This window comes from Amblyomma maculatum, chromosome 2 (assembly GCF_055883805.1).
Source record: "Amblyomma maculatum isolate TAMU_Amacu chromosome 2, ASM5588380v1, whole genome shotgun sequence".
NCBI classification, from domain to species: Eukaryota; Metazoa; Arthropoda; class Arachnida; order Ixodida; family Ixodidae; genus Amblyomma; species Amblyomma maculatum.
Genome location: NC_139345.1, coordinates 216736881 through 216750531, shown reverse-complemented (window position 1 = coordinate 216750531; position 13651 = coordinate 216736881). Strand labels below are relative to the sequence as shown.

Genomic DNA, 13651 nt, shown 5'->3' with positions numbered 1-13651 from the left:
GCACGTTTCTCCAGGCACTTGCGCTCGCTGGAGCAAAGTCTGCTCAGCACATTTACATTTTGCCGCGGTATCCCCGAAACAATTCCGAATCTCCTCAAACCATGTCAGGGCTGTGGCGTCCAAGAAGAAAACAACGTTGGCCAGCTTGACCGTGGCATCCCAGCGATTGTATTTGCTCACCCGCTGATAATTGGTGAGCCACTCATCCACGTCTTCGCCAGCCTTGCAAAAAAAGGTCCGTGGCTCGCGGTAGTGCTGCCAAATGGGTGCCACTGCACCATGCTGTCGTTCAACGCCTTCCTGGAGCATGTTCAAGGGCAAAGGTGGAAGTCCCGCGAGTCGTCGACTCCAACGAGGTCGAGAAGGGTCCGTGTGTTAAGTTATCTATAGAGATGACTCCACTTTAGCTGGTGCATTCACTGAATGCTGGCAAGCTTCCTCTTCCTCATCCTTCCTTCTGCGAACCTCTTTTTTGTACTTCCTTATTCTCGCCTCTGTGCTGCCTGACAGTATTCTTTTTCACTGTGCCTGCGATTGTGCTGTTCGTAGACGAAGGCCCAGCTGTCAGCGGGACCTTTTTCTGCACCTCCTCCCTCGCCACAGTCTTGGAAGCAGAAATAAATTATTATTATTATCATTACTATACCTGAATTGAAGGGGTTGCTTAAAATCTATGAGAGAACTTGCTTAGCTGTGTGCTACGTAAAGCAATAAATAATTCTTTACTATTCAGCTGTTCTTTCTGTGAATGAAACACTGAATATTTGGTTTTATTGCTGTTCAGAGCTGATCAGCCACACACCATGCAAAAGATGTCGTTAAGTTCTCTATACTTATACTAACTCGTATTTCATGCAAGTTCCCACTGCAAGGCATGCTGCTAACGACTATCTCAGCTCCTCAAACTAACAATGTATATACTGAAAGAATAATTAGGTTTGCCAAGGCTACGGCCTAAAATACAATGCCAATCAGGTTAGAAGCTGCCAGATATAATAAACTATACCTAAAATATTTTTCAGGTTCTACTAAGTTAGGATATCGCTTCATAGTCCTATGTCTCGGTTATGAATGTTAAAAGATGGTCGGTGTGCTCGTACCTTTTTCCTCTTGGCTGCTTTTCTTCGCACTGGAATGCACAATAGGCCACTGGGCAAATATCCAGCATGCAACGCAGTAAGGCCATCTGCTACAAATTTCAGAGTTTGTAAATCAGGAAAGGTGTAGCTCTCTCAATCTGAGTGCTGACAATTTGGGGCCATAACCAAATCATGGGGACACACCTCACTGAAACATTCGATCTAATAATAATAATAATAATAATAATAATAATAATAATAATAATAATAATAATAATAATAATAATAATTGGTTCACTGGAAGGGAAAGGCACAGTATCTGTCACACTTATTTCTGTAGACACCTGAATGACGCCCTAAGGAAAGGGAGGAAGGTGGGAGTGAAAGTGAATAGAGAAAAAGAGGAGCCGTAGTGGAGGGCTACGGAGTAATTTTGACCACCTGGGGATCTTTAGCATGCGCTGACATCGCACAGCACACGAACGCCTCTTCGTTTCACCTTCATTTTCAAAAGTGCAACTGTTCAATGAAGAACAAATGGCACTTACTGGTACTTTCATTTCATAAAAACGAATAACTGTACTTAACACAAGGTCTGAACAGCTGCTTTTCTAGTACTCGCAGAATTTATTCCACATTTGCACTGTGGGCGCAGACAGAACTTTGCAGCATATTTGGTTCATCCATGGCTTCTTATGGTTGTTTACTGACACTTCAACTGCTTGCAAACATGCAAAACAGGATAACTGCCACATTCTTGCTCTTGTTCTCCAGGGCCACACGAAAGTGCAGTGTTGTAATTCTCAGGTTCTTTGCACCATCTCTTTAATACCAGCATAAAAACTTCTGCGTCACCAGTCTCCTTTCTTTTCTTTATTATTCCTCCCTACTGCACCTATGCACAGAAAAGCGATCATGGTGAGTGACCACATTTTGCATGTTGCGTCCCAGCCAGATTAGGCCTACTGATATGATGCAGTTGTTCATTAGATGTATCACACAACCTAAATTTTTCATTCAGTTCAGTTCAGTCGTGTCCGACTCTTCGTGACCCTATGGACCATATCATGCCACACTTTACGGTCTCTATCTTCTTAACATCACATAACTTCGAGGATGCCATCTAACCATCACGTTCGCTGCCTACTCCTTCTCTGGTGACCCTCAACCTTTCCCAACATCAAATCTTCCTCCAGCGACTCCATAAAATCCATAAAATCATATTATCCTGGAACATATTAACCAGAAGGAAAATAGTGTAATTCTATGGGAAATCTTTACTATGATTCTGAGTCGACGAACTGGAAACAAATCAGTGATATTTTAGTGTACGTGCACCAACCTTCAATGGCTATGGCTGATTATGAAATTTATTTTTATAGCTTTCACATTTGACTGTCGAAGATGCCTCTGTTATGTTGAATTTCCCTTTTGTTCACGCAGTAAGTAACACATACTGCTTTGTGATAGATTTTAACTGTTGTTAGTGCTTGCCCGTGTCTGCCTGTTGCATTTCCTTTGTGCTACAAATCATCACTCATTCGGTAAACTTTCTACATCATCTACGCACACACTAGAAGCCAGGGCAAGAACACTGACACACAAAAGTGGCAGTGTCTGACGGGGCAGGCTGCAATGTTCATACTAGGGGGATTCCCAGTTCCAATCCCCTGCAGCCCCCGCATCAGCAGCCCAACCAGCAGCCTCAACACAGGCAGCAACAAGAACCTACCTGGCCACCGAGAAGGTGATGGCGGCCGGCTGAGATGTGTCAAAGCGCAGCTTCTTCTCGCGGAATTCGTGGCATCCGGCAGGTTGGAGGGTATACACTCCAGGTTTGGGCAGGCAGTGCTGAGATGGGCCCGCGGGGACATCCAGGCTCAAGGAGGTGCCGTCTGCATGCATCACTTCCACGTGTGTTGCATGGCTCGACACGATGCTGACCCTAAAGCCCACCTGCCTCAGCGTTGCACTAGAGACAGCCACATCCACGGTGTGCGGCATGCCGCCCTCGTGCTCCCAGCACCAGTCGGGGTGGTCTGCCGAAAGCCAGTACTGTCCAACGGCCAAACCAGAAAAAAGGAAGCTGCCATCTGGCTGCACTTGAGCCGTCTGCTCGGGAACGCTGGCCATGCGCAGAGACACTCGCAGGCCTAGGCCACACTCGCCGAGGCAACTCAGTCGGCCTTGGATCTCGGCCTTGAATCGGGCAAATGCTGGTGCCTTGCTGACCGGAACGTCTAGCGTCAGTTCACTGGGGACAAAGCGCAGCCCCTCTTCCTCCTTGCTCACAAAGGGCCGCAGAATGTACCGGCCAGCCCCGAGAGAGGTGCAAAACTTGCCGGAGGAGTCCGAGACTATCGCCAATGGTGCCTGGGCTCCTTCGATGACAATCCTTCGTGCAGAACCCTCAATGGTGCCACACACCTCAAACTGTGAAGCTAGCACAGCAGGCAGCTCAGGTGTGTTAGGAGACACACGTACGGGGAAGGGGTCAAAGGTCATGCCAGGGGCCCTGACTTGAAGGACGTACTGTCCAGCCTTCATGTTCTCCAAGTGGAAGGCGCCCGTGTCGTCGGTGGTTGCCACCTTGCGGCCATCCAGGAAGACTTCGGCCTGAGGCACGCCGGTTCCCGCTTCAGAAACTCGCACCCAGCCGCTCACGCTGAAGCCCCGCACCTGTAGAGAAATTCCGCTTTGACTCAAAGTGCCCGCACTCACACTTGTGAGTGGCACAAGGTGAATTACTGCTTCACAGCTGCACTTCAAAGCTCTACTCACATTCTCACTACAGCCCCGATTGGAATGACACCTCTCCTGGACAGCTTGGGTGGAGTTTAATGACGTGATAGTTTTAAAGGCCCACATATACAGCGCGATAAACAGGACAAGAGAGAAAACATATAACGACAAACACAGCACTGACTGACAACTGATTTTTTATTGCTTATAATAGTGCTAATAGTGTGTAATATTAGGAAGTTATCGTGATCAGTTGACTATAAAGGTGGTGGAAGCCCAAATGATAGCGAGGCTCTCGGAAGATTGTATAAGTGCACCATCTGTGGCATTATCAAAAAAAGAAACAGCTTATCTCGAATGCAAATGTTGATGCGACCCTGTAGTAGTATGAATTTTATGTGTACTCATAATCTATGTGCCTTGATTTACATCTCTGCCTTCCAGTGGGGTATATATACCGGCTGGACAAGCAATAAAAAATCAGTTGTCAGTCAGCGCTGTGTTTGTCGTTATATGTTTTTTCTGTTGTCCCGTTTGTCGCACTGTAGATATGGAACATCCGTCAACAACTCGCCCAAGAACTGACCTTGCCAAATTTAAAGGCCCATTCTTCAGAAGATTGGCATTGTGATCCAAGAAGAAGGATAGACAATAGGGCGAGTTGGTATCGATTCATATAGGAAGGCCACAGCGCAAAAAGACACGGAAAAGGAAGAAGACATACACAGGAGCGCTGACTCGCAACTAAATTTTTATTGGAAAGAAACATCTTTATACAATTCTTCAATGATAAAGACAACAAGTAATATAGCACTTGCGCAAAACACATTAGAAGGGGTCAACGAAAGATATGAAAAGTTATAATCACTGAATGATAGTTTTTTTTTTTTTTTTACTTGTTATCTTTATCATTGAAGAATTGTATAAAGATGTGTTTCTTTCCACCAGAAATTTAGTTGCGAGTCAGCGCTCATATGTACGTCTTCTTCCTTTCGTCCCGAGTGTTTTTGCGCTGTGCCCTTCCAATATGATTGCAATCCAAAAATCAGGTGGTAGCTGTCAGCCGAAACGACCAGGCATTGATTGGTCATTGTGCAATGTAATGCATGGCCAATTTAGCAAGAACTGCCAGCTTCCCATTTCAGATTGGACCCTTACAATCTGACAGGCCATGGCTAAGCGGGGCTTTATATCTCATGTTGGACACATAACATGGCTTAGGACTGCATAATAAGAGAGGAATAAGTGAGTTGCATGTAACACAAGAGGACCTACAGCCTTTAATACTGTCTTGCCAAAAAACTGGAAAAAAAAACAACTGCCAAAATCTGTTTACATTAAGCAATTTTATATGATTAACCGGCAAATTTGAAAATTTTTGGTGCGTTCTGCAAGTTCTGAATTCTCAAAAAAACTCCGAAAATCAATTTTTCAGATACTAATCAAATACCAAACATATTAGATTTGTATTTGAAATTTCGAATATTTGCCCACCCCTACTTATAACCATTAAAAGCCTGCAGCCACCTGTTCTAATTGTGCTATTACTGTTTGCTTTTCTATTTTTTCAATAAATATTTTTTTGTTTAGGAAGGAGCAGCCACATGCTCTTTGCCTCCCCCATGCTTGGAAATTAAAATAAAGGCATCATTATTACAGTGTACTCCTCTTAAAATGAAAGAAGAAATGTTCCTAAGCAAAGCACACATATTAAATTGCACCAGCCATCAGTGATGCACCATAAATGAGGAATATTGTGCTTCACATTTATAGTCAGGAAAAATGGTTTGGTTTTGGGGCTCAATGTCCCAAAGTGATGCCTCAGTGGAGGGCTCTGGAAATTAACGTGCACCGACACTGCACAGAACACAAGTGGCTTGCCTTTCACCTCCATCGCAAAGTGGTCACCATGGTCTAGAATCAATCTTGCATCCTTGGGCACAAATGTCGAGCACCTTAACAACTGCACCACTGCGCAGGATAAAGAAATATCAAATGCACTGAACCTTAAGAACGTTAGCCAGGGTCTTCGAAATATTTCGTACCGTCGAGGAATTCCTACTTGCAGTTTTGCTGTTGCAGGGTTCAACTGTATTTATTTTAAACAATGAACACATTTGCTGGCCCCTTCAGGGCTATTTCATAGCCTGTAAGTATGCAGCTGTGTCACCTCCCCCCATGCATGCACGGAGACTCACCTGGAAGCGGTCGGGGAAGCGATGGCCGCCGTGTCGGACAGAGAAGAGGGCCTGCCGCGGTGTGATGTCAAACGCAATGCGCTCGGCCTGGTAGAAAGGCAGCAGCTGGTAGGAGCCCGGTGGCACGGCTGGGAACACAAACTGGCCATTCTCACCAGATGTCACAGCACACAGGAAGTGCAGCCCCGTGGGCAGCTTGAAACCCCGTGGTGGCTCCAGGTCGCAGCCCACTCGCGGGGGTGGAGCCCGGGCATCAGCCGAGGCCAGCACAAAATGCACGCCCCGGACTGGGTCGCCCTCGCCAAACACTTCACCATGCACATCGTACCCTGCAACCACCAGGTCCTCAGCAGGGCTGCCATTGTCATCTTTCACCTGCGCAGACACACAACAATCACAGCTGCAAGGAAAAAGAAAGGGCTACACAGTCCTTCACAGCGAATACAGGCATGCTTTCAAAAGCCCAAATATGGCCACATTTTCCCATGGCTTGTGGTAAGTTTTATATATTTTCCATTGAAAATGTTGCAAGCAGGTTTTTTACTCAATTCTTTTTTTCAAAAACCAGACATACATATAGAGAAAAATCTATTTTTAAACATGCCACTTTGTCTTGTCTCTCCAAAAAAAGTAAACCAATATTCAAATTTCATCCCCAACATTTCCTTCCAAATTTTGCTTAGTTTTGAGGCACAGTTTTCATCCAAATCAAGTCAGTGTTGTGTAACGCTATAATGTTGTGTATATTTCTGTGAGTATATATTATACACACCAAGTAGGAGTGTGCGATAATAAAACTTTCTAATATGAATCGAATAAGTGATCAAAGAAAAAAAAAGATTTAAAAATTAAAAAACAGCAATCACTGCCGTTCCCATTTTTTATGTTTCATTGTGTCGTTTCAGAATTCACATAATGGTGTTTGCAAATATAAACTAGAATTGCATTGAAGTGTATACCCTATTGAAAAATCCAGTACGAATTTTAGCCAGTACGCTGCTGAATACAGTGAACAACTGGCCTTGAAGGGACAAGAAAATATGTCTGAATTAACTGAAAGCTCGAATTATCGAATGGGCCTGAAAAACCTGCCGAAGGCCATTTGCATCACAGTAATTTCATCTTATGAGCATCTGTACAATGGATGTCTGCATTTGAAATGACACTGAGTTAAAAAACAATTTTTCCTAGTTTCATCAAGTGGTTTGCTTTGCGCAAACTGTTGGAAGGCCTTGTTGGAAAGCCCCATCGCATTTTGAGGATATATTTTGATAATGCAAACGCGGTCAAGCATTGAGGTGTAGTGTGCAGCGCGGGGAAACCACAGTGAATTTGAAAATTTTCGAATATTCAGAAATTCCAAATATCAGTTTTCCTAATACAAATCGAATAGCAAGAATATACTATTCATATTAAGAAAAATTTCGAATATTCATACGCTCCTAGTGCCAAGTTTAACTTGCATGATGTGGCTCTACCTGGTGACAGTCTATTTTGATGATAACACACTCCATTGCCAACATCTTGCTTGGCTATGTTCGTGTGCACAGGGTTTCTTGGATCTAAATGGGCTTGATCACTGGGGCTATACTGCTGTTCTTTCTTTCCCTTTCGTCGTCGAGTGTGTTCGAGGCCACCAAGAGAAAATGGTATCTGAGGCTAATAAATGCAGGTGCAGCTTCCTTTATTAAGCACCACCTCTGAAGAAAGCTGCTCGCGCCTTTGTGTGCCTTTATTTGCTAATCTCGATAACCCCTTTCCATGCATAACATGCCAGCACGAGAGGACAGTTTCAAATGCAAAAGCACATAAGTGATGCTACAGATATGAAGGGATGCAAGAAGCAAAGACCGGGGTACACCGCAAGAAATTTTCTCTTTTGAAAGCTTCTTGACCACAAAGGTGACAGAAACTATGAGAGAACAAGGCAGGGAAAATGCTTGGCTAATGGATCAGAGAGGAAGTTCTCGGCCATAGCTCCGGACAAGAAGCACTGTGCTTGCACCAAAATGAAATTCTGGTGCACATTGCACGATTGTGGCAGTGAGATGCAACAGCCGAGGAATAAATTATAACTATTTTACAGGAAAGGAAATGTGCAGTATCTGTCATACTTTTTCTTTGGACACCTGAACCATACTGTAAGGAAGGTGGGAGTGGAAAAGGAAATAGAGGTATGATAGTGGAGGGCTACGAGTAATTTCGACCACCTGGTGATCTTTAACGTGCGCCGACATCGCACAGTACATGGAAGCCTCTCTGTTTCGCCTCCATCGAAACGCAGCCATCGGCAGTCAAAATTGACTCCGGAACAGTAGTTGGGCATCTTAACCACTGCGCCACCATGGCGGAGCAGCCAAAGAACTGCCGCATTAGCATTTTAAATTCACATGACAGCTGCAAGCAGAAGATGAGAAGAACAACAAAAAAATAATTAGTAAGCCCCTGATTACAATTCAATGCTTTTAAGCCTTCCACAAAGTCTACCCTGTTCAATGGATAATTACTGTTGTATTCAATTTAGTTTTAGATTCGAATTCTTTATTCCCCAGGGTGCACTTCTGTTCTTCGTTATATAGGGTGCCTCGATGCATGCTCCCCCTTGTAGGATGGTGCCATTCTGTGAGGGGGTCAGTGCCCCTCGGAAGCGGCGGCACTACCCACTCTTCTACGCTCCGGTTGGGCAAGACATGTGCACTGTGTTTTTTGGGCAAAATGCCCCAGTGTTGCCCAGTGCACGAACCACTCACGAAACGAATGAAAAATGTTACGCTTTCCGACAGAAGCAAAAAGACGACTGCTTTGGATTGTAAAAGTCAAAAGACACAAGTGGCAGTGTGTGCAGTGTAAGTAGTTTCTGTAGTCATGGTGAAATTGCGCAACAAACACGACACAAAAGTAAGAGGGACACGTAGCACGGGACAAGCGCAAACTACCAACTCTTTATTGAAGGAAAAAGGGAACAAATTTATACTCTCGGCCACTCAAGCGTTCATATCTCAATTGCTTTCAGAATTCATGAATGACATGGCTCAGCACGTATGACTAAACACCTTAAAACAAGGTTAACTAAAAATAACTGATAAGAACCTTAGCAAACGCAGTCAGTCAATCGTAGCAAGGCAGAGTCAAGTACTCGAAGCAAAAGCAGTCAAAGGAAACAGAGTCCGGTATGTGACTACAGTCCATGACTACAGTAGACATTCACCAACTAGACCGCCAACAACTCCTGTTAAGTAGTTTCTGTTTGCGTTAAAAGCAATGGTTGATTCCGTCCCTCACAGCATTTATCCGTCATGTCTTCTTTGATTTCTGGATAACGCTATAGCTTTTCATTGCTTGTTGTGCACGGATTTGCATGTGCGTAAGTGTAACCGCTGTTCTGTGTTGTCCGTCAACGCTTAGTACAAGTTTCATTCTTGCCTTCATTGAAACGAGCATGTGCAGGATGCAGCGCTGCGTATAAAGAACTTAAAGTGTGCCTTTCACATCCGCTCACAGCACGTGGCATTCGCACCGAACTTCGATTGGCTCTGTTCTAAATGATTAAAAACGAGTGTCGAGTGGCAATGAATCAAAACTGGCTTTGCCGTTAAAGAAAAAAAAATTCTCAGATGCAGTACCAGGACTAGAAAAAGAGAAATTGTGGTTGTGGGGCCTGCTTTGTGTACCGCGGATAAGAGCGAAGGGTGCCTTCATACCTTTAAGACATGAAAGCCGCACGACAAATAACGGTTTAGTTGCGGCCCTTGGAATGCGGGGCGGAGCCGCGACGAATCGGCAAAAACTGGTCGCGCAACGAAAACAGAATTGCTTAAAAGTTTCGCAAAAAAAAAAAAAAAAAAAAAACAGTGTGCATATATAGCCTTTAAAATGTACTGAGCGCATATGCTGGAGAGAGTGCAGGCGAAAAATTCTGCTTTAATTTTTTTTTTCTGCCTACTTACCCTTTGTCAGCGTAGCTTGCGGGCTGGGCAATATTTTCGTTTCTTTTTTACTTTCCACACTAATTTATGCATGTAAGCCTGGCCTAGCAAACATATTTGTCTACTCAGCAGTGTTTGTTAACGAAACCTGAACAGTATAGCGACGTGATTTTAGTACTCCAAGCACTCACCTGCAGTTCACAATTTTAAAGGATTTTCTAAAATTTATTCCTATTTATATTTGCAATGTTGTTTTGGCTGTTTAAGAGGTAAAATGCTGATTTGACCGCTGTTCTAATTCTTGCACTGCAGGCACATTTTGAAGAAAAGATGTTTCAGCAGAACCGGGCAGACAGTTGGAGAAAATTGAAGCCCAATGCTGTTTCGACATTTTTTGCATTTAAAGGTAAGAAACCGTATTTTTTTCACACCAACAGATTGTACTCATATTTACAGCAGCTTTTGAGGTAAAATGATTTTTTACTTCGAACACTATCCTGTCCTATGAACACTGCTGCATCAGACGAGCAACATTGTATAGCCAACTAAGCTTCTCTCTTTCTGACAGTTTAAAGCATTGAATTACTGTGTAATAATTTTATAGTACTTATATTTTAATTCTATATAATAAATCTGCAAAAGCTGCTTAACCATCACGTGTTTGCTTGTTTTTTTTTTTTTTTTAACTCTTTCACTACGAGAAAAAGGGCAGTTTTTACTAGGTGGAAGGAAATATTTTTTGCAGACTAGACATTAATGCCTTATTTACATTGTTCGGTATCAAAATGTACCTAAAAGAATGTTCTATATTCAATAACATAAATGTTGCATATATATTTATTAGACAAATTAGTGAAAAAAATGTTTATAATTTAAAAATTTGTACAGTGAGGACATCATTCTTATTGAAAAGAGAACAAAACTTTAAAAATACCAAGCGTGAAAAAATTTGAAGATATACATTCTGTAGCTAATTTTGTCATAAAAAGATGACACAATTTTCAGAGGGTATTGCCAAAAGCTGTTATTTCAGCAAAAAAAGAGAAAAGTTAGTGCCACTAACTTTGACTCCCTGGTTTCCTTTAGGAAAAAACTGCACGCGCTTCACAGCTGCTGGCAAGGAATGATGTCCGTATGACATTGTGACCTTGAAAACAAATAATATAGCTGCGAGCACATGCTCCGCCGCTCATAACTATTTATTAGTAATCGAAATATGCGCTGGCACATAGATCTGGCACACCCGCTGGATGTTCCGGCTCAACTTCGACGCATCCTCCTCATGGGTGCTTAAATCTGATGTGTCCACATCTTTCACTGCTGTCTGCATCCGCAAAATCAGCTCCTGAAGCGCTCGATTGATAAGAAACGCAATCTCTTCCAGAAGGGTCCACGCGCGATGACGACGCCATGCTCGAAGCGCTCGCTCAGCAATCCGAAACGACGCCGGGAGAAGCGCCAAAAAGCAAAAAACCAACAAAACATGTCGGATGTCATTTGTTTCCCACTTTCTAACATAGATGGCACTAGGTGCCTGCAAACCGCTCGTGCGAGAATTTGAACCGTCGATCAGATTGATCGATTTGAATAGGCACGGTAGCGAAAGAGAAAGCCGCCAAAAGAGAGGGTTTTATCACACGTGGCGCCTGCAGAAGAAGAAACATGCAAACCAAAATCCGGTGCTTCTTTTATGTGACAGGTCACCGACAGCCAAGCAAAACCAGCAACCACTGCTGAGTGACAGCACAGAAACGTCTAGAGACCACACAAGAAATTTCCCTGTCCCCTGCTTTAGTTCCCAGGAAGAAACTTCCATGGGTGCAGCAGATGCATCCTCAGCAAGTTCTGCGCATGGTGGACTGCCTCAGAAGAAGTCGCCAATAGCTCATGTGCTGAACTGAATAAACAACTTCAGGATGTGAAGAGGAAATATGCACAACTAATTATTTTGCATTAACATCTTGACAAGTTTACCATTCGTCACTTTACAAAAAAATCCCTGCAGAATATATCTGGAACACGATATCACAGCCATGCACTGTTTTTTTTTTAATTGAGTTCATAATGCAACCAGCAGCCGAGTGGTTGCACTGAGGACGGTAAGTTTTTACGGCCAATAAATGCAGTGGCTGATTTTGTATTGAATATAAAAATCGTCAAGCGTAAACCAGAGCAGAACGTCTATTTTTCGTAACAGTTCAATGTGCATTGCACGCAGGCCGTGGGCTTCTCATGCGCTGGGCATGGAATGGCAGACTCCGTAGCAGATGACGCAGTTGTCTCCACCCTGCAACGGCGGCTGGGGGAAGCGCACGCATCGAGGCACCCTATCGTTATATATATGTGAATGTATGTGTGAATAAATGGATTGTTGTGCATCGGGACGGCTGGAGTCTGCTTCCACCTTCGAAGAAATCGCATTGGCGATGAGGATGTTGCGAACGTACCCCCAACCCTGCTCCACCATCCGGCTCGGCTACCATGAGCTTCACCGGGCTTGCTCCACCACCGTTTTTCCTTCTGGCGCCCGGCCGTCCGTCACTGCCATAGGAGCAGTGGGAGCAGATGTTTAATGTGTACTTGGTGGCAAGATAGAGCAACACAAGGCTATTCTTCTGCATTGTTTGGGGGGGAGGGCCAGTGTGTTTATCAGACATTACATGCAGGGACCAGCGCTGCAGCACCGGCAGCGTCAAGCGCCAGCGCGAGTCCGTTCACGACTTTGTTGCCGCTCTATGGGAGCTAGCTTCACATTATTCGTTTGCTTCGCAAGATGATGCTCTGCGGGGTCAGTTCGTTGCCAGTGTAGCTTCCAATCGCGTATGTGAGCAGCTTGCGGCAGCGTCGTAAATTATCCTCGCATCCAGCAGCCCCTTTTCAGCAGAAGTTAACGAGAGGCGCGGGCGGCTCACGTGCACCGCTGCAGAACCGGGAACGGAGTATCTGCTCCGGTTCAACACATTGTTTCCAATGCGGCTCGCAGGACCACTTCACATTAGCGCCGCAGCGCCCAGCGCATGGGAAGACGTTCATTTTGTGGTCTCAGGGGCCACTTTCAAAAAGTATGCAACCACAAACGAACTCAAATGCTAGGTCAAGTCCGTGAAGTTGAGTTTCATTAAGATGTTTCATCATCTAGCAGTGCTGAGCAAGTCTTGACTGTGCAATATTTCGCGCATAGCAGAATTCATATTCAAGTGCAAGTCGCGAATGTCACTGACATTTCTTGTCGATTCAGGGTAGTCTGTTTCAATCTCATCGGAGTAAGATTTCAGTCGATATTTTCAGAACATTCCGCTCCTGCCTGCTCTGCATTTCACTCTGTTGGGCTATTCTCAACGGCCAATTTCCATGCAGACTTCGGTTTAAAGGCCACACAGCGTCACTACGCTTTTATGTTGTTCACCGAGGAACTTGTCTGATCGACCTTGACGGCATTAAAGCTTTGAATCTTCGCATTGAGGGTTCTGCTCTTAAATACTTGTACACGTCCATTGCTCCGCTGCTGACTGTCACTGACCCGCTATTCCATTCCATTTCCACACCGTCAAGTGCAAAGCTTCTTAACAAAAATCGTCCGCTAGCCTTAGCACATGAGTTCAGTTCGCTTTTCAGTCCCGAGTTGGGTCTTGCTAAGGGGTTCATGGTAACAAAAATCTTCCGCCAGCCTTAGCACACGAGTTCAGTTCGCTTTTCAGTCCTGAGT

General features: G+C 44.3%; 1 protein-coding gene across 1 annotated transcript in view; it reads right to left on the bottom strand.

Annotated features, from left to right (window-relative positions):
* The window catches only part of LOC146201289 (BOS complex subunit NOMO1), an 85900-nt gene that overhangs the window by 50245 nt on the left and 22004 nt on the right, over positions 1 to 13651 (bottom strand). Inside the window, exons 4-5 of the mRNA XM_084595743.1 lie at positions 6020 to 6394; positions 2812 to 3758 (exon numbers count right to left, since the gene is read on the bottom strand). Coding sequence (XP_084451869.1) covers positions 2812 to 3758; positions 6020 to 6394 — 1322 coding nt within the window. The remainder of the gene's footprint in view (positions 1 to 2811; positions 3759 to 6019; positions 6395 to 13651) is intronic.